The 21980-nt window shown below is 32.3% G+C and overlaps 3 protein-coding genes across 6 annotated transcripts; 1 reads left to right on the top strand and 2 right to left on the bottom strand.

Annotated features, from left to right (window-relative positions):
* Positions 1-4342: 4342 nt before the first annotated feature.
* LOC106779248 (putative glycerol-3-phosphate transporter 1) lies at positions 4343-7209 on the bottom strand. 3 transcript variants are annotated; one of them, XM_014667327.2, is made up of 3 exons: positions 7081-7209; positions 5343-6413; positions 4343-5211 (listed from the first exon to the last, which is right to left on the bottom strand). In XM_014667327.2, the coding sequence occupies exons 2-3, from the start codon at positions 6349-6351 to the stop codon at positions 4661-4663; spliced, it is 1560 nt and encodes a 519-aa protein (XP_014522813.1). In that variant the 5' UTR covers positions 6352-6413; positions 7081-7209; the 3' UTR covers positions 4343-4660. The 3 variants fall into 3 exon arrangements, with proteins under 3 accessions (XP_014522813.1, XP_014522821.1, XP_014522828.1); XM_014667335.2 differs by having other exon boundaries at positions 6974-7084; XM_014667342.2 differs by lacking the exon at positions 7081-7209 and adding an exon at positions 6595-6956.
* Positions 7210-11603: 4394 nt separating this feature from the next.
* On the bottom strand, positions 11604-12667 carry LOC106779653 (heat shock 22 kDa protein, mitochondrial). Of its 2 annotated transcripts, none has more exons than XM_022777211.1 (2): positions 12383-12667; positions 11604-12245 (listed from the first exon to the last, which is right to left on the bottom strand). In XM_022777211.1, the coding sequence occupies exons 1-2, from the start codon at positions 12579-12581 to the stop codon at positions 11821-11823; spliced, it is 624 nt and encodes a 207-aa protein (XP_022632932.1). In that variant the 5' UTR covers positions 12582-12667; the 3' UTR covers positions 11604-11820. The 2 variants fall into 2 exon arrangements, with proteins under 2 accessions (XP_022632932.1, XP_014523298.1); XM_014667812.2 differs by having other exon boundaries at positions 12386-12664.
* Positions 12668-15761: 3094 nt separating this feature from the next.
* On the top strand, positions 15762-21541 carry LOC106779137 (conserved oligomeric Golgi complex subunit 7). Its single transcript, XM_014667198.2, has 10 exons — positions 15762-16181; positions 16421-16510; positions 16614-16733; positions 16835-16936; positions 17020-17300; positions 17477-17622; positions 18265-18463; positions 18803-19472; positions 20146-20472; positions 20850-21541. Exons 1-10 carry the CDS (start codon positions 15897-15899, stop codon positions 21129-21131), a joined length of 2502 nt encoding a protein of 833 aa, XP_014522684.1. The 5' UTR covers positions 15762-15896; the 3' UTR covers positions 21132-21541.
* Positions 21542-21980: the final 439 nt, after the last annotated feature.

Here is a 21980-nt window from a genome sequence, read left to right as displayed (position 1 = left end):
TTGCAATAAATTAAAAAAAATCCTTCCATTTTAATCCCATAACCGAGTCTTAATTATTTAGGCATTCCTCTTCTTCTCTAAAAGTTATGTTCTAAATTAAGTAAAATATACTTAATTTTAACCATTTCCAAAATTAGATTGCGTTTTCCGAAAAAATGTTTCATAAAAATAATTATTTTAACCACATTAATTGCAGGCTTTACCTTTTAGTGAAATTTAGAAAACTAATATTTATTGCGGGAACCTTCATTTATAAGTGCAAACATAGTTTTGTCCATCCTTTCTTTGGATTATTACGATGTGGACAAGGTTGAATGATATGTCCCATTCTATGATGTTCCTATCTTCACGTTTATAGCACTCTCTAAGTTTGGCAAATTGCTCATATTGTCTTGCTTGCATATGCCTCCTATCCCCTCATTATTTTGGAAACTTCAAACTATTTTAATTTGGAGATTTTTTATGTTGTCTTTCAATTATGCCTTCAAAATATACTAATTAACATTGTTTTTTATGTTTAAAAATATCTTAATTTTTTTATAATATACGTTTATTTTTATGTTTACTGGAGGATAAAAAAAAAACTTAAAAAAAATCTATATTCAATTTTTTCACATTTGATAAATTAATAATTCAAAGAAAATTATTTTTTTATACACAAAATTTAGGGCCAACTCCCAACTCCCACGATTTTTTGTCAATATACAAAAGTTGGTTCTTGTACAATAGGGCCATTTGGTCAGTTAAATGATCGAGCGGTTAACTATCCAATGAGAAAATGATCTGGAAATTAATCTAAGCAATCAATGAGAAATTAACGAAAATAATTATCATTTATCGACAATTAATAGGAATAATATCATTTATTAATTATTAATGAGTCAGAGGTAATGGTAAACTCATTATAATATTTATAAATATTTGTCTAATAGAAAAGACAGATAATTTTAATTCTGATCACTAATCTGTATTACAAAATTATTACGCAAAATTACTTATTTGAATTTCAGAGTGTCTTTTGTAAGCACCCTTCTTTATGGTTAAGACAAGAAGAAAAGAGAAAATAACAAAACTGAATGATGAAGCATATAACTTTAAATGCTTTAGATAAGGATCTCAACCCTATCCTATATATGAAATATTGTCTCCTCTAAAACCTTAAGTTTTACCATAATTTTATTGTTAAAAGACTGATAAAAGCATTAAAAGTAAAACTTTGAATTTTACCATAATTTTATTAATAAAAAAGAGAAAAATATATTCTCAATTTAAACTTTTAAATAAGTGGAATTATTGGACCTACCCGAGAAAAACTAATTATTTTAAAAGTAAAGTATTGCAGGCCTGTATGCATAAATAAGAGGACAGTGGAATCCAGTGGGATTAGTTGTTTTGTTCTTAAGAGTTCCGTGCTACTTTCAAAATGAATGTGCGCAAAAGTAACTACCAGTGGATCAATTTAAAATATAGTGATAACGTCATTTGATTAAAATACTCACTAATAATATCATTAAGCTTTACATTAGTGGTAAGAGAGATGATAATCTACGTCCCAAATCACGTTGGACTATCTTATTGGTAAATCTACTTTACCACAGTGCTCATACTTTTATGACCTTATTATATAATATTTCTTACCTTCAACTATCCACAAACTGATATGAATCAAATTCACGGTTCAAAATTGTTGTATCAGATTAATTAATAATATTTCTGAGTCACAATCAAAATTTGGAGATCACTAACTACGTGATTAGCAGTGCCGAGTCACTCCACTACTCATTTGTAAAAGTAAATAAATGAGATAGAAGTGATTCAACGTGAAAAAGGAACCACTCGATTTGGTTAGGTATAATTGATTATTTAAGTGAATTAATTTAATTTGATTCATTTTTTAATAAATTTGATACAACACATCACATTGATGTGATGTGTGATATCTGGACACTGACGAGGACGAAAAGTGATCTTCGATGAAAAAGACACGGACAAGCGGCTTCTGGTAGACTTCGAGTAAAAAGGACACATGGACAAATTCAATATACACCAGAATAAGAGATATCTAGAGACTGTATAAGTATGAGACTATGTGTGAAAGATAGCTTAAAAGAATTAATTTGACTACTCTGGAGACAGTCAATAATATTTTTGTTTTTTTAATAAATTAATATTTTGAATTAATGAATGAGTTGATGATTTGAATTAACACTATGAGTCACTTTTAAAAGTCCTGAAATTTATAATTTTTTTTTAATTCAGTTTAACTTAAATCTATTATGATCAAATTGACTTGTTGGTTTTAACTACTCTATTTGATTAAACTTTACTTTTAACATATTGAAATTCTACTATTAATTATATATATGACTAATTTACAATTAATGTAAAACTGAATTAAATTTAAAACTTACTCTTTAATATCACATTACATTACAGTTATGAGTTAGAATGTAATTAATGCCTTGTTCTCTTGAGTGGATTTGAGGGAGAGTAATTGAGTGGATTTGAGAGGATTTGAAGATAATTTTTTTTGCTGTTTATTTGAGTAAATTTGGAGGTAAACGAAAGTGAATTTGGAATTAAATTTTTTTAATCTGTCACATAAATTAAATCCTACACTATTTCTCACAAATTTTACTTCCAAATTCACTCTCGTTTACCTTCAAATTTACTCAAATAAACAGCAAAAAAAATTATCTTCAAATCCTCTCAAATCCACTCAATTACTCTCCCTCAAATCCACTCAAGAGAACAAGGCCTAAATCTAATAAATATTTGATGTTGAAGTAATGAAACATTATTTTTTTTCCTTATATAAAGTGTAAGGAGACATTATTGTCACTGTTATCCATTTCTTGCTTGCATTATTGCTACCTATGAGAGACCTTTAGCCATGGATAACATTCATCCATGAAGTGTCTCTCTCTCTCCCTGTCATCTTCATTTCCCATTCTTCTACATCTTTTCTTCAATAATTTTCATAACCATAAATGAAAAATAAATTTCGAACTCTATCATTCAATTTAATCTGCCTCATTTACAATTCAACCATATATATACACAAAGAACTATGTCTCAACTCAGAACAAAATTTACATTTTATCTTCTAAAATTGTCATGGACTCAAACATTTCAACTACATTAAAGAGTAAGTAAAACATGATATAAAGTTGAAGTCTACTTAATCTAATACCTTAAAATTTTGGATAGTAAACAGTATCACCACCATGCATAAAAAAAAAAAACAGTGTAACGATGTTCAACAAACTTCAACTAGAAAAGTTAAGTTCAATCAAAGATTAATGTTAATCTTGCTTGATTGAAACTACATTTACCAATAGCAAAGTGACGAAATAGATTTCTCTGTCCCAAGATATTACGACACCATTTTTGAGTTAGCTTGTTAAAGTGTACATCTACATCACACCAAAGAAAAAGGAAGATTGTAGATAGAAATTATCCATCAAATTTATGACAAAAACCCCTCTTGGTGGACCACGTTCTTAACCAATGAGTCTAGAGCTCTGAAAGCTAGGTTTTCGTTTTTCTTGTCACGCTTGTTAAGGAAATGGACTTCTTGTGGATGATTTTTTCCTTCGTTCTCACACCCCATAAAACAACAATGCATTAGAATCATGTATAATGCCGAAGTCAATTTTGGACCATAAATCGATTTCTGAATTTATAACATCAGACATTTAGATAAAAAAAAAAAACAATCTGAATGTACAGATAATACAATCCAATCAACTTGGCATGCCAATTCTGCCCTTTGTTCCTACATAGGTTGTTGTTTTGCAAGTTGTTTTTCTAAAGAAATGGAACGCTTTATTTCACACCAGCTGGACCGTAGAGAGGGAAATTGCAAGCTGTTAAGAAGAAACAATGCTTCTAGACAGATACGCAAAAGGATATAATTGTTTTTCATCCATTGGTTTGAACATTACTTGACAAGTAAATGCAACAGGCTCTTAAAAAGAGTATTTTTCACAAAAAATAAAAGAATTGTACAGTAAGAAGCCACCAAACCGAAGTGTTCTAGCAGAGTTCATTGTTATTTGATACGGCAATTAACTGATCCTCTCATTGAACCGTGCTTTTTTGAAATGGTGAAAATTGCTTATGTAAGTTTTAATTACTTTTTGGTGTTGGTCAGATTCTGATGAAAGTGGCAAGGGGGTTGACTTACTATCTTCTGCTATCTTATATTGAATGAAAAGTCCTTGCTCAAAGCACAACAAGCAAAGGGCAACCTCAAAATCCACAAAAGCATTGAGCTTGATCTTTACAAGATATTTGATTTGCCAGTTCGATTTGGTGAACCCATGATGCCATTGAAAAATGTATAAAAATCAACTTGCAAACTCACTAGACCAGTTTCATTCTTGACAAGCAAATCTTGAATGGCTTGTGTTTAGGGAAGATGCTATGCTACATTTGGTAATTGGGTATCTCACACAATGTACAAACAGACAACATCTGAATCTGTCCACCCATATTAAGAAGCATAAAAGCTGAAAATGCCCTCTCCATATAAACACTGTTGGGCATGTTCCTCTTTAATTTAATGCAGTGAAGCTTTGAATGAGACTTCACAGACACTCCTACACTACACATACAGAAAAAGCATTGCAGTGACCCTATGGTTTATAGTTTATTCTTATACAATGAGTGAAGATTCCGGCGCTCTATTAGGCCTTGATTCTTCTATCTTTGTGGTTACCTCTGCCACCACTAGCTTGGTCAAAAGCAATCCTGCAACTAAGGCTGCTCCCATCAACATTGTGAAAACAGCACTCCAACTCTTTGCAGAAATGTAACCTGTTAACAGGGGTCCAACTGCAGCTCCTATAGAACCGGTTCCATCAATGATTGCTGTCACAGTTGCAAGAGCTCGTGAATTACCCTTCAATGACTTATGTGTTCCCAGGTCAGCCGAAACTGCAGTGGTTATGAGAGCATAAGGCCCGTTCACAAACATGCCAGTGACGAACATCAATGCTCCATTCAAAAGCAAGGAAACGTGCCCATAGCTTCTATAGAAGAAGAGAGCAGGGATTGCACAGTACATGAAACTTGCTGCAGTAATGGCTCTAGCATCTAAGCGATCAGAAATGTGACCAGCCAGAATTCCTCCCAGCACTCCTCCAACATCAAATAAAGTTGATAGAGTTCCTGATGTTCCACTAGACAGATATTTCCCATCAATTGCTGCATCATAATGAAAATCAATAAGAAACAATGAATTGAAGATTTTGAGGCAAATGCGTTACACTTGTGTTTGCTGCAATTTTACAAGGTAAACAACATACGGATTAAAAATATGTAGAAAGTTTAAGTACCTGTGTGGCTAACATAGAATGGGAGCCAATAGAGAAACGTATATGCAACCAATTTGGCAAAAAACAGACAGAGAGCAAAGGGAGCAACCCCAGGAATTTTCCATGCCTCTAAGAACCCAACTGCTTCTTTCTCCTCAACTGGAGTCTCTTGCCTTAGCAAAGGCTCTGCAGCTTCTTCTCCACCTTTTACTGGAAAACTAATATCATCTTCTTCTCTATCAGCTCCCACAGACTCAGGTGTAACGGGCAATATAAGGAAAACCACCAGACCAATGAAAGCAGTTATTAGTCCTGGCACAACAAAGGACCAACCCCATCCATAGGTCAACATAGCAGAACCAATCAAAGAACCAACGATGTTCCCAACTGAAGTGTGAGCATTCCAAATTCCCATGATCAACCCTCTCTTGCTCTTTCCAAACCAGTTACCCACCACGGCAACCACAGACGGCCATCCAGTGGATTGAAACAATCCAGCAATCATTTGAACCACTAAGAAATAGTAAAAGTTGTGAATGTTTCCCCAGTACCCTACTCCAAACAGTGAAGTAAACAACCCAGTTCCTACCATTCCAACTGTTAGAAAAATCCTCAAATTACACCGATCGCCAAAATGCCCAGAAAAATACATCCCAAAAGCATACACAGCGAGAAAAGCAACATCCAATTGACCCAGAAGGGATGTTCCATCTGATCCATTAAAGGGTGACCAACCTTCTCCAAGTTTGGAAGAAACTCTCCTTAATCCATTTGACTCAGGGACATTGGTTGGCCTTAACCAAAAGAAGGTCAGGCCTGTGTCTGCTGATTGTGGATCAAGAACACTCTTTACAATACTAGTGGTTTTTCTGGTAGCATGATAGCTAGTATAAGCCAAAAATGTTACAATCAAAACGATGAGTTGGTAGGTTTTGAAGGAAAGAGGGCCTCCATTTATGTACTGCAGAACCCGAGCTCCAACGAGCTTGCCACCACTTCTCCGAGCCAACACTTCTGGTGCCAAACCCATGTATTATATAGCAACAATTGCAACAAAGAGGAAGAAGTTGAGCTTCCCCTAGCAGAATATAGCTGCAAAAAAAGAGATGAAAAATTAAGCAACACTAATAAATATGCTATCTTTCCTGCACCAAACATTAGATTTGGCCGGTTGCACAGCAAGATCGTGATTTCAATCATGATTTTTCTTCCAACAAACCAAATAAAATTTCCACACAGTATGCAAAAACAATTCCAAGAGGCGATACTTTACCCAATTCCAGGAAAACTTCTCTCAAGAGAAACCTGATATTTTTCAAAAAGCATAATCATCAAAAGCAAGAAGTGAAGTCAGAAAAAAACAGGATTCCTTCTGATTTGACTCATGAACTTAATTCAAAATTTTAAAAAGTACAAAAATTTATAACAGTGACAGGTGTAGTTTTGATGGACAGCATCGAATGAGAATCTGAAACGAAATCCAAAACAATCCACCAAAGATTTCCTTTCCTCCATGAAGATGAAACCACAAACAAACAACTCAGACAAATAAAACACCCCAACTGTTATCCTCTGCACGGTTACTCAACATGCAACGACGAATCGTTGATCATCCAACACCAAAAACGTAAGATAAAAAGAATTAAACGCACCCCAGAAATTAAAAAGAAGAATGAGCTGGCAGAGACCACAAGCTTGAAAAAGTGCAATGAAGAGAATTTGCTTCCTCGGGAAAAAACGGAAAAATGAGAAAAGGTACCTATGAAGCAGAGTGTAGCTGAAGTGTTCACGTTCACCACCGCTAATAGAATTTGCGTCTGCAACTTAACAAAGAAAAAGGAAATTTCTCTTCTTCTCTCTTCTCGAGACATAGAAACAAGACATCGTGTGATTACTTATGGTGGACGCTATTGTTTATTTTATTTTTACGAAATCTCCATTTTACCCCCAAGATATGCGTTTCACACAATTACCATAATACCACCCAATCCATGAATTCCCCAAAATGTCCTCTATTCGGTACTAGTAGTCAAGACTATATATCTTAAAACCTGTAAACATCCGTTAATATTTGCCGATATTTAATAAAAAAAATTAAAATTAAAAAATAGTATAAATTAAATCTAATATGAATAAAATTTAAGTTTAATTAAATTTAAAATTTAGTAAAATATAAATTAACTTTAATATCAATTAAATTTAGCTTAATAAAATATGTATTAAATTTTAATTTTAATCTTTTATAAATAATAAATATCCATAACTAAAAAAAATAATATTTGTATCCAACTGTTTATAAATATATATTAAAATACGGTTACTTTTAAATATTAATTATTAATTACAAAATTTTATCGACAATGCTCACATAAAAGAAAATTATCATCCTAGAGGATGTGGCTCATACAATAGGAACCATTATTTAGTAAATCAAAATTCACATTCTATTGGCAAATTACAAGAATTTATGCTTTTTCAAATTGTTTTAATATATATTAGTGTTCTATTATTTATGAACTCTCCTTAAATAGAATATCAGTGATGTTTAAAAGCTTCGTTGTAGTGATGACGTGGATAACTGCGTGTATTTTTAAATTACTATTAAATATTAATTACTATGAAAAATATGAATGCATTTTGAAAAAGATTAACATATCTTAAAAGCAATATTTGTTATAAAAGTATATAAATTGAATTGAATTTTATAAATATATGAATATATCTAAGTCATTATTTTTAATATTTACTTGAATTTGAATATTAAAGAGAGAATTAAGTCTCCTCCTTTCTTATTTTCTTATTTATTTAATTAATAATTTAGTTTTTATATTTAAATTTTTTATTCTTATATTAGTTTTAATTCGATTGAGATTTTTTCTTTAAATTTTCATCTTGTTAGATTGAATTAACATTGTCCAAAATAATCATACATTAAAATCTAAATCAACTTATTCTATACACGCTCTCTTCAAATTGAAAAATAATTCATTTAAATAATAGATAAATTTATATTTTTGACACGTAACACTTCTTATACTTTTAAATGTACTGAATGGTTGAAAGAAACAATTAAAGAAGGTACAGGAAGGTTTTAGGAAGTTGCCTCAAACTACAAATAAAGTAAAATAAAATAAAAACTACCCCACCATTTAAATATTTTTTGGAAAGGGTAAATTTGTCAATGACACCCCAACAGAACAGCCATCATACTGTAAATGCACGCCACTTGCAAGGGCAAAACGGTCATAAGAAAGCCGTAAGTGTTACTTTAAATCAAAAGAAATGAGGAAGAGAAAAATCGGATATTCGAATATCCGATTGGCATTATTCCTTTTGTGAAGCGGATATCCGCTCCAGAAAAAAGGGGCCCATGTTTTTCGCTGTCTTACGTGGACATTTGACGTGTCGAAACTAGCGGACGATGATAGCCGCGTAGCCAATGATTCCACGTGTTATTCCACGTGTCACGTTGAGTTTATATTTTGGTTTTTTCTTTTTCTTTTTTTAACTTTCACAGCCTTATGGGCCTAGTAAGACCACTTTGTTTCTGCGTTGCTTTCATGTGAATATGGAAACTGAAGCGTAAAAACAAATAAGGAAATGATGTTTCGTTTTTTGAAGTTTTGTGAGAAATAAAAGTTTGGAGGATAAGTCTAATAGGGAAAGGGTGTGCCAATTATTTATTCATATCGTATAAAGTGTAGAGTTTTCTAGTGACACAAGCTACATTATTTAATTTATCGTTTCACAATTTTGTAGCAAGTTTTCTTAATGTTTGGTGAGAGTTCAATGGGAAAAAAGTCGTTAATTTATGCTTAGGTATGATAACATGAGCCGTGCGGAACTTATACGAATAAGTGAGAAAATTACAACAAATTGATGTACAACATAAAAGTCGTAGGAGGTATGTGTTGGATTATCTTTGTTTTGTTTTATATATATTTTTGGTAATTAAAATGTGAATTTATATTGGCATAAAACCTATAAATAAACTTGTTTTAAGATATTGAATTTGAAGTAATATTTATTTCTTGTATATATTAAATTCATGTTTTATTCACGTGTCTTTTTAGTGATTATTTATTAAAATACATGTAAATCATTTATTTTTTTAATGGTTAGAAAGATAGAAACATTAGAGGGAGATAATAACGCCGAATCATGATCAATAATGTAATGTTTGTTTTAATTTTAAATTTATGATATCTTAAGGTCAAACATTACCTTTAAAGGATTGCTTGGGTTAGAATCTAAACTCTATTTCTTTAGAAAACCGTTTTGAAAAGTTGGAAAAAGAATATGTATTGAAGATTTTTTTTAGTTTATTATATATATGGAAATAGTGTTCGAGATTATAAAGAATGATTTTTGTTGTAAGAAATTCGTTGCAATCTGTTGCTGTAATATATGGAAGCAAGGAACAATGACAAACCACGTCATATTTGGAGCATTAAAAGTGAAATCTTGGTTATTGCATAACTTGACCACACAAATCTTTGAACTTGGTCTTAGCGCAACCAACCAAACTTCGAGATTTCCCACCAATTTGAATTTTCATTAAAATTGAATGTTGACCATGAAAACCCTTTTGGCAACTCAAGTCTTTCGGATGTTAGAGACATTGTACAAAATATGAGATTTTTACACTAACAAGGCAGAATTTAAATATGAAAATGTTATCACCAACAAAAACTCACTTTATTTTTTCTTGAGTGAAAAATATTTTCTAGAGTTTTGACTAAACAGATATCTGATTAACAAGCATATAATATAGCTTATTATTCTAATAACTTTTTGCATGCGCAACAACAAAAGAATAATACAAACTTGCTAAAAAACATTTAACAATAAAATGAACACAAAGTGAGGAGAAAAAAATAAAATATTTATTTATTTACGCTTCGATTTTAGCTTCTTAAATCTATTTTTTTTATTTTAATTTCGTATAATGCCTCTATTACATTAATGTGATTTGATTTATATATATATATACATATATATATATATATATACATATATATATATATATATATATATATATATATATATATATATATATATATAGACACACACAGAGATAAATTAAGACTGAGTTATATTCACAGATTAATTAAATTTTTCCATAAACTAAAGAAGGATATATTTATTTTTGCATAGTTTTTAAAAAAATTAAAGTTAATCTTTTTTAAAGTTGAATGTGTAAACAATATTTTTGTTATTTTAATATATGACAATATATTCTTTAGATATTTCTTGCCAGAATTAAACTAGATCATTCAGTATAGTGTTCGGTACATTAAATCTATGAAATCAGAGCTTCAATTAAATTGTTAAAACATTAGAGAGAAAAAATTGGAAAAACTGACAACAAATTATAATAAACTTCTTGAAAAATGTGTTTTAGTGTTATTTTTGTTTCCTCGAAAATAAAGATTGTTAAGTATATGTATTTTTCTTTCGAAATATTTATTGTTTTTAGAGTATATTATTGATGGTTAAATTTTAGCTATATTTATAAAATATGTTATTCTTAATTTAGAATAATTAAGTTATAACATTATATTTCTCTAATATTTAACTATTTACACTATTTTATTAACATTGGCTCAACTATGATTTAATGTCTAAAAAAATGGAGTTACCCTAGATTTCTATTATGAAACCCTACCCACCCACAGATCAAATAATTAGTGGAGCCCAAAGTGGAAAAGAAACTAACAAAGTAGATACAGCAAAAACTAGAAACTTGAAAAGCAAAAGTATTGCACCTAGACTGGTAGGAAAAATTCAATTTAAAGAATCCAAAACACTGGTTCCACCTATCCAAGGACCCAAAGCTTATTAACGAACTGGCCATTTCTAGCATACTGCCGCTTGATCCCCTCAAGCCTTGTTGCCTCCGATTTTTAATGGTTGTGTCATTGATAAAGAAATATTTCACAATATCCAATATTTTTTACATAATAAACTTGAGATTGTGTATTAGAAAAAAATTAATCCATAAGTAAATAACTCTTTCAGATTGTGTCATCCTAAATTTCGTTTTTTTCACAAAAAGATAAATAAACAAACACAAATAAACAGAGGACAGAGTACCAAACCTTAATCCCCTGTGCAGTAGCAAAGTGATTTGTGGCGGCTATGATGGTATCTGCCGCGAAACTAACCAAAAGGATTGACAGAAACAAAAGATGGATAAGCAAATTTTATCTATTACCAAGGATTCAATGGCAAATCTCATAATTGAACAGTTAAATGTACTTGCTAATACTCTCCCTGACAGTTTAATGGTCCATTTTCACAAAATTAAAAATGGCAGAAACTCCATGGTTAAGTCAAAATCAGATAGCAAAATAGTAAACAACAAGACACTTCATAACTCTACAACCATTTATTATAGAGAAAATTTGAAGTAACAGAGATAAACACATCCATCACCGCCTCGAGAAAACAAGACAAAACAGAACCTATGCAAAAATACCAAATGACCTATTATATTTTATTCAACACTGACATTGATCACATCTCTTCTCTCCTCCTCCTTCATTTTAGGCAAAACAACCTTCAGCACACCATTCTTCATCTCAGCTTTGATCTGATCTACCTTGTAAACCTTATCCGGCAAGTCAATCCTGCTGGTATAGCGACGAGCGCTCTCTTCCTCGTCGCCTTCTTTGGCACCTTCACCTTTGATAGTTAGAGTGTTCTGCTCCACGGAGATCTTCACGTCTTCTTTGCCAAGCCCAGGCATGTCCACGCGGAGAAGCAGAGCATCTTCTGTCTCTCTCGCGTTCCATCCGCGACGAGCTCCGGCTCCGGCTCCGATACCGCGAGGCGCAGAAAGGAACGGATTGTCCATGAACTGATCCATCATGTTCAGAACCTGGCTCAAACTCCGAGTAGGAAAAAACGGATCCAGCACGTCTGCAAATAGCAATAATCGAACAAAAAGCCAAAACGTTCAGCAATGAGCTTCACACAATCAAATCGATCAACATAACCTCGGAAATAATTGAAGTGATTCGTTTAGTGCGGGGAAGGTTAGGGAGCGCGACTACAACTACCTGAGAAGATATCGTCACGTCGCGCGGTACGAGGGGAAGAGAATTCTGAGCGACGTTCGAGGTCGTCGTTCCGGTCGTCGTAGTTGCGCATGGCGTTGGTGTTGAACGAGCGAGAGGCTGAAGCGGCGGGACGAATGATAGACTTGGAGAGGAGAGAAGAGGAGAAAAATCGCTTTGCAATGAGAGAGGACGCCATTGAGATTGCAAAAAGGTAGCTTCTATTGAGAGATTCTCTGTGCAGTGAAATGGATGCGACAGTGGGCGATATTTGAGGAGAAGGATTTGGAGGAGCTAGAAGGCGCTAGAAGAAGGTCGAGAAGGTTCCAGAGCAGTGATATTCTGTTGTAGGAGATTCTGGAAGGTTAGTGCCTGTCTTGGGGAGCAAGCAAATCCGTTATAATTAAAACCATTTTGTAATAATAAACATTTTCTTCTTTATTACTTAAAATTAATATTACAGCGATGTGGTATAATTAATATTTACTGTAATAATAATTTTAATTTTTGTAATCTATCACGTAAAAACAGACGTGATAACTTGCTGCTTAAAATTTGCATTAAAACTAACCTATTTCTTAAATTTCCTGTTGAGTGATAATAATAATAATAATAAAATAATGATAATAATAATGATGTTGATGGTAATAATAATAATTACAATAATAATAATAATAGTTAACTTTAATTTTATATTCTTTTTAATTATAAGCAAAATCTAACAAATTTGATTATTAAAATATAATTTTTTTTTACTTATCACACTATCAAATCATTTCCAAACTCTTCAAAGTTTTATTGTCAAAATTTTCCATTTATCATTTAAAACAAACAACACCACAACAATTCTCTTTTTATTTTATGAAATTCATTCATTCACTTTCTTTTAAATTTTCTCAGATCCAACACAAACTGATCGGACGAAGTGATGTAATGTACACAACTGATCGGACGAAGTGATGTAATGTACACAACGACAAATGAGTGAATGCACATTATATTTGGATTAGTGAATGTGCACTGATTTTAGAGAATTAATTTTGGAGGAACATGAATGAGAGATGACTCACTGGAATGAATAGAACCAAAGAAGGTCACTGTAATTAAATTATTAATCCATCCCTTCAAATTTAACCAATTTATCATTGACCTTTATTTTTTTACTTTTGACTTGTGCATTACATTAACTCAAAACTTGGTCAGTATATTTATGTTTTTAATGTTAGAGTTGTTTGATATTCATTTTTGTCTTTAATGACAAACTTACTTATTAAAATATATTTTTTATCCATCACCTTATCAAATCATTTATAAACTTTTAAAAATACTCATTCATTTATCATTTAAAACAAACAACATAACAATTTCCTCTCTATTCCTTCAAATTTATTCATTCACCATCCTTCAAATTCTCTCTCAGATCGAAACACATTTTTACACTATGATTGGATTGAAAAATGTAGTGTGCATTATGACAGATAAGTGATTGCACATTATGTTTGGATCAATGAATGTGTGTTAATTTTAGGAGAGCTAATTTGGAAGGAATATGAGTGAGAGATTATTCGCTAAAATGAATACAAACATAGAAAAAGTCATGTCATTTTAGTTGAATTACTAATTCAAATTTGACTAATTCACTATTAATTTTTTTATTTTTGAATGTAGATGTGCATTAACTCAAAACTTTGTTGGTATTGTGTGTATTTATGTTGCTATGAATATAGTTATTTGATGTTCATTCTGGCTTTAAAATGAACAGAAGAAAGAAGAAGTATTTCAACTACTTTTGACATAAATTTCTAACTTATTATTCTTAATGAAGTCTTAAAAGACTAATGATTCGCCTTAGAACCATGTTATCAGTCTTATGGTAGATGTCAATGTTTCGATCTAAGTCCGTATAATAATATCATTAGGATCAATCACTGTATATTCGAGATATTATCCCCTTTGAAAAGCGAATTTTCATGACAATTTTGTCATTCTCAAATAATGGAAGGAAAAATAAATATTTAAATTACATCTAACCTCTCACTTCTAAACTATTTAAGATTATTGGATGTGGTAGAAAGAAATCTTAACATGTTTTTCAATATTTATAGTTAAATTTATATCACATTTATTATTAAAGATAAAATGATAATTATCTAGATTTATTTGTTAAACTTTTTTTTATACGTAACACACCATACATAAACATTCACATCTAACAAATTAATATCACACTGTATTTTTCTTAATCCAAACAATCTCACCTTCACCCATTCTCTTTCAAATTCCTCTTTAAATTGAAACATGAAAGAGTTCTTTTTATAAATATTAGTAAAATATAGCACAAACAATTAATAATTATTCATTGGTTAAAAACTGTGTTATACACAATATTTATTTCAACTAATTAGATCTTAAAAAACTACTAGAAAATATAACATTCGAATGATCAATTTCAACCTCTACTATTTTGTCATGTACAAAAATTCATAAATATACCATTTTATTCACTGTTTATCATTTTTATACATGAGTAAGGTGTGTTTAGCACATCGAATAAGCTAATTACTAATCTATTTACAAAGTGAGTATATATAAAAATGTTCAATAATTATATTAAAATAACTTTTTTTTAGAAAAAAATTAAGTTATAAATTATAAATTACTATAATTAATTTGTAATTTTTTTATTTGTTAATTATTTCACCACTTTTAATATTTGTTAATTTACCTTTTAATTTTCTATACAGCTTAAATTAAAAATTTGACATTATAAATTGAAATAGTTAATATTTTTTACATGATTCTATGTAAAAATTACATAACAGACTGCAAAAAATAAATCTAATGTAACATAATTAAAAAGTCAAACAATTTAAATTTCTTGATATAAATAGAGATTACATTTGATTATACCAATAAAATGATTTGTTCAAGTAAAAAAAGTGCGTAACTTAAGAAAAGTAAAAATACAATTAATACAACTAATGGAGTTTGGCTTTACTTAAGATTTTATTGTCAGTCTTAAAAAGTATTTATAGTATAATAAATTGAATTATTAATTTACAATTTACGAGCTATAAACTTATGAATTAACAGTTAACTTGTTGTTTAAAATTAAATTTATAATTAATTGTACCAAATATATCTTTAACATGTTTAAAAAATATTAAGGTTAGGTAAAATAAGTATAATTCGAATTTGAACTTCCATATAATGTAAAATTTTTACAATATAGTATTTCTCCCAAAATATAATTAATCTAGTCTCTGAATTTTGTTAAATCATGTAAAATTTTCCATTTATTGTTTTTACAGTAGGGAATCTTCCCTCTTGATGATAAATCAGAAACGGTGCGTTTTGGCATTGTTTAATTTTCAGCCAATGCCCAAGTTCATTGGTAAGGGGTAAACTTGTGCTAGAGAAACTGCCCGTGACGTAATTGTTTGGCGAGTCTGAAGAGAGAAAAAAAGAAGACGATTGTGTGAAGTGGTGAGTTCCTGGTTCGGTCGCTGCGACCATGATGCTAGATTTGGGTCCGTTCTCGAACGAGAACTTCGACCCTAAGAAATGGATCAACTCGGCCTGTCAGAGTCGACACCCTCAGGACTCTTTGGACAAACACCTTGTGGACATGGAGATGAAGCTGCAGATGGTGTCAGAGGAAATCGCCGCGTCGCTCGAGGAGCAGAGCTCCGCCGCTCTCCTCCGTGTCCCCCGCGCTACTCGGGACGTCATCCGCCTCCGCGACGATGCCGTCTCTCTCCGGTCGGCTGTCTCCTCCATCCTCCAGAAGCTCAAGAAGGTACGAAGAAATTCCGGATCGGAGTAGGTTTCAGTCCGTCTTGTTTCTCCCTTAGGTTTTGAAACGTTGAAATATGTCATCGCATTGAGCTCAGCAACGAATCCATTATAATCACTGAATTGTAGTTTTACAATGCCTTTGGTTTCATTGAATGATCTGAAACTCTGATCTGGTCACTGTGATCTAGCTGAGAGCATGTACCTGTGGTTTTGCCTTTCACACTTTTTTTCATATTATAGGCAGAGGGATCGTCTGCTGAATCTATAGCTGCACTTGCTAAAGTCGACGTTGTCAAACAGAGAATGGAAGCTGCATATGACACGTTGCAGGTAGGGATTGCTATTTTGCATGTCTGATAGTTGTTAACTTAGTTCAGAGACACTCTCTATAATGTGGCAAATAAATTTCACTTCCTTTGCTATTTAATGACAGGATGCCGCGGGATTAACTCAATTGAGTTCGACTGTGGAGGATGTATTTGCCAGTGGAGATCTACCTCGTGCTGCAGAAACTCTAGCTAACATGAGGCATTGCTTGTCAGCAGTTGGGGAGGTGCAAATTTCCCGCTCCAGATGCTTAACAAGTGGCTTAGGCTTTACATTTATGATTGGTTTCATATTTTTTTTTCACCTACCCTCGCACTCTATTTTTAGGTTGCTGAATTTGCCAACATAAGAAAGCAACTTGAAGTATTGGAGGATAGGCTAGACACGATGGTGCAGCCTCGTATCACAGACGCGTTATCTAATCGCAAGGTTATAAATATATAGTGTCAAATACGTTCTTTTTTTCTATGATTTGCATTGAATCCCTTGTCTTGACTCTCGTTATAATTCAGGCCGATGCTGCTCAAGATTTACGGTCTATTCTCATCAGAATTGGAAGGTTTAAGTCTCTGGAATCACAATATATAAAGGTTCATCTGAAACCAATTAAGCAGCTTTGGGAAGATTTTGATTCTAGAGAACGAGGTAATAAGTCTGCTATTGAGAAAAATGAGATGGAGAGGATATCAAGTAGTGGTGATTTTCATCAAGTTTCACCTGCAATACCATTCTCCACTTGGCTACCAAGCTTTTATGACGAGCTACTGCTTTACCTTGAACAAGAGTGGAAATGGTACCATTACCAGTGTTAGCTTCATTTCGTTTTTTTTACTGAACAAAATTTGGTGCTAACGGATCTTGATTTTTCATCTCAACCTACTGAAAAATCAGCTAGCTCAAAAATGATAATATTAATCAGATTTGCGTATTGAAGTGGCAGAATAAAAGCATTTGAGCTGTTACTTGCAGGTGTATGGTTGCTTTTCCTGAAGATTATAAAACTCTTGTACCGAGGCTACTAAGTGAGACTATGATGACTATAGGAACCAGCTTCCAATCTCGTATCAACATTTCTATTGGAGATGCTGTTCCAGAAACAAAAGCATTGGCTAAAGGTGGTTCTTAGATCTTTTGAACGATCTCCTGTCGGAGGAAGATGTTAGCTTTATTTACATATGCATAGTAATTCATTACATATGATAGAACTTAATGGATTTGAGTCCCTCAACTCCTTGCTGTTTCCTATATGTAAATAAAAATATAGAATAGCTGAAGCTGTTGTGCTCTTGGAAAAGTATCTTGGTCATTACTTCTTGCTCCAGTAAATTGTTCTTTCTGTTCACACTTTAAAATAATAGAGTGACGAGAGACTAACAAAATTTGTGGTTTACATTGAGGTATATAGCAAACAAATACTCCCCTTAATACTCCAGTAAATCCCAATCCATATAACTGATCACGGTTTACTGCTTATTGTCTCTTGGTTAATACTGAGTTTTTGGGTCCCTTTATCATTTATTGCAAAGCTACATCGGATCATGAAATCATATATTTTATTCCTTCTCTCTACAGTCACCTTTCGTATTAGATTTAGAATAGGGGTTCCATGTTCTTGAAGAAACCAGAGGTTTTAAGTTTAGAACTGTGATAATTCAATGTATACCTTTTTCAATTAGCAAAAGTGTGATTTAACTGTTAACTATTTTGCTGTGTTAACTCTACAAGTTGTTGACATATTAGCTTATTAATTTTCATAGGTTTACTAGATACTTTAGCGGGAGATATGCACAAAGGCATTAAGATTCAAACGAAGCATCTTGAGGCCTTGATTGAATTGCACAACATGACTGGGACCTTTGCGAGGAATATTCAACACTTATTTTCTGTTTCTGATATCCGAGTTTTAAGGGATGTGCTGAAAGCTGTGTACTTGCCTTACGAATTGTTTAAACAGAGGTAAAATCTTATTTTAATTTGAAGAGTAATTGAAATATTTCAATTAAATTTGGCTGATTATGCCTTTTAGCGCATTGCTTCATTGTTATTTAACCATTGAGTGGGTCTATGGAAGAGAATGTTAGCTTCATTTCTCACAATGTCTCTAGAAGTAGAAATATAAAACAACAGGAGTAGAAATATAAAACAATAGGAGCAGAAAGATAAATTTTAATAAACTGCTTTCTTTTCTTTTGGTTTGTCATGAACATTATCTGTATGTATGAAACCCTTTTACAATTTGTACAACAAATATCCATTTTTATCCTTTATCCATATTATATCGAGTCTGTACTACAGGTATGGACAAATGGAGCGTGCCATCCTTTCCTCTGAGATTGCGGGAGTAGACTTAAGAGGAGCCGTTATTCGAGGGGTGGGAGCCCAAGGAGTTGAACTCAGTGAAACAGTTCGTAGGATGGAGGAATCTATTCCTCAAATAATTATTCTTCTTGAAGCAGCCGCAGAGAGATGCATCAACTTCACTGGAGGTTCTGAGGCAGACGAACTGATTCTTGCCCTTGATGACATAATGTTACAATACATTTCCTCTCTGCAAGAAACACTTAAGTCACTGCGAACTGTCTGTGGTGTGGACTATGGAAGTGATGGTACTTTTAAGAAGGACACAGAGAAGAAGGATGGAAACCAAAATTCTCGGAGAGTTGATTTGATCTCAAATGAGGAGGAATGGTCCATAGTCCAAGGGGCATTGCAAATCCTGACAGTTGCAGATAGTTTGACAAGCAGATCTTCTGTATTTGAAGCATCTTTAAGAGCCACTCTTGCTAGATTGAGCACAACCCTATCTTTTTCTGCATTTGGTTCAGCTTTAGACCAAAACCAGAGTATTAATAGTAGTGTAGAAGGGGAACCATCTTATGGCGGAAGGGCTGCGTTGGATATGGCAACACTGCGGTTGGTTGATGTGCCTGAGAAGGCCAGGAGACTCTTTAACCTTTTGAATCAGGTATTAGCTTTATTGTGGTCACATTTTCTCTTTTCCTTTTGGTTTAGAAATGGATATAAGGAATAGTTAATAGATTGTAAAATTGAAATTGGGAGGAACCTTAAAGATATAACGATAGGAATAATGATAAGAATGTCTCACACAACCCAATCCTTTAAACACTATTTTTGAATATTCCTTTCTCCCTCCTTGTCAGATTGATTTGACTATCCCTATCCTCCTTTCCTAGAATTGTAATTATTCACATTGATAAATATTATAATTTAGGAAATTAAATAAGCAAGCTTTTGAAGTCACAGTTCTTATGGAATTGGTTTGCACACGTCCTTTGTTCTGTTTCCCTCCATCTACATGCTTCTGCCATAACCCTTTGTTTTGTAGTTATTGACATTGGTAAATTTTGTAATTAAAGAAATTAAATAAGCAATATTCTGAAATCAGAGTTCGTAAGGAATTTGTTTGCACATGTGAAAATGGTTAACAGAAATTTAAACCACATTTAAAAATATATGCAAATGTTGTTTTATATGAATACGATTCATTGCTTTTTTAAGGCCACAAGATTGCATTGGTATTGTTCCTTTAGCTATTTCTGAAACACTTAGACAATTCACTTCGGACACTTTTCTTTCTCTTTATATTCTACTTACATAAAATATCTTACTATTTGCAGTCTAAAGATCCCCGATTTCACGCACTTCCCCTTGCATCTCAAAGAGTTGCAGCATTTGCTGACACGGTTAACGAACTTGTATATGATGTCCTCATATCCAAAGTGCGTCAACGCCTCAGTGATGTGTCCCGTATGTCAATTTGGTCATCAGTTGAGGAACAAGGAAACTTTCCTCTCCCTACCTTCAGTGCATATCCACAGTCCTATGTTACTAGTGTTGGTGAATATCTTCTTACTTTACCCCAACAACTGGAGCCACTTGCTGAGGGAATTAACAATGAAGTCAATGATGAAGCGCAGTTCTTTGCTACTGAATGGATGTTCAAGGTAACTCATAATATAAAGGAAGATAAAAGTTAATATGTGTATATATATATATATATATATATATATATATATATATATATATTCTTTTTGTCTGCCTGTTTGTCTAACCCCTTTTCAGAAACAAAGATAATAATTGTCCTTTTCAAAAACATCAAGTTAAAATTGTATGTGTTTGAGCTTCTCAAAAAAATAAGAATCAGATATCTGACTATTTTTGAGGCTACTAAGTAGCTTTCGAAAGAAACAACTAATATATAAAAATTATTCTAAATGACTCTGATCTCGATGTTCTTTTTAAACCACGAATCCCTTTCCTGTATGCACATTAAATTACTAATGAAACGAACTTTTTTCCATTGGTTCCTGTGATATTTTAGGTTGCAGAGGGTGCTACTGCACTTTACATCGAGCAGTTGCGTGGGATTCAATACATTTCAGATCGCGGAGCACAGCAGCTATCAGTTGATATTGAGTATCTTAGTAATGTGCTTTCTGCTCTATCAATGCCAATTCCTCCAGTTCTGGCTACATTCCAAAGTTGTCTTTCTTCTCCAAGAAACCAACTACAAGATCTTTTAAAGACAGATTCAGGAAACCATCTTGATATGCCAACAGCAAACCTTGTTTGTAAGATGCGACGAGTGAATTTGGACTCATGAGTGTTACTAACTTCAAGCAATCAAGCCCATTGCACCCACTCTCTCTCCAGATATGTTTTTGCCTTGCAGAGGAGATATTCTTTTACATCGGCAGTGCTCACATGCAGTTATTCGTCGTGTAAGTATACCTGCTCTCTTTGAACTTGTAACTAGTTGCAAAAGGGATATATAGTTGTTTCTTTCTCTTCCTTGTAACCCTTTGTTTTTAAGCCAATCTTCCATCCCTTTTTGTATTTTTGTGCAGAGATCTCTAGTTTTATTAGAATAAGTTTAACAAACTTATTTTAATTTTAAAAGTAATATTCAAATATAAACTGAGAAGGCCTGCCACACGTTGTTTGGAGTGAGGTTGTCAAAAAATATTTGTCAAGACTACACAGTTTTTAATATAATACAATGTAGTTTTAATATATTTAAGGATAAAAAGGGTTGGCGTTTATTTGGGTCAAGGTGTGAATTTATTCTTTTAATAGCTTGTTTCTTAAGATTAATAACTTAATATTTTACAATTGTTGTAATATTTATTTTCTTTGACGTTTTTATGCCTCCAGATTTGAATTTTCATATTTTCATTTGAAATATTCATATACTAAATTTACTACTTTTAAGCCTCTTCGAAATTTATTTTCGAAACGTCATTTTCGTCCATAACCAGAAAAATCTCAATATTTGTCCCGTTTTGAAACTCAACTTGAATTTCTATAATGTTTGTACAAAAATAATTGAAGCTAACTTGAAACTAACATTATATGAAATATAAGAGTCAATATAGTAAAGGTTTTAAAACTAATTTATCAAAATACAAACATACGGTAAAATTTGTTAACGTATATAAACTAACAGAAATAA

The sequence above is a fragment of the Vigna radiata genome, chromosome 2, assembly GCF_000741045.1.
Source record: "Vigna radiata var. radiata cultivar VC1973A chromosome 2, Vradiata_ver6, whole genome shotgun sequence".
Classification (NCBI taxonomy): Eukaryota; Viridiplantae; Streptophyta; class Magnoliopsida; order Fabales; family Fabaceae; genus Vigna; species Vigna radiata.
Note: the sequence above shows the minus strand (reverse complement) of the source record. Positions and strands in the feature narration are given on the sequence as shown.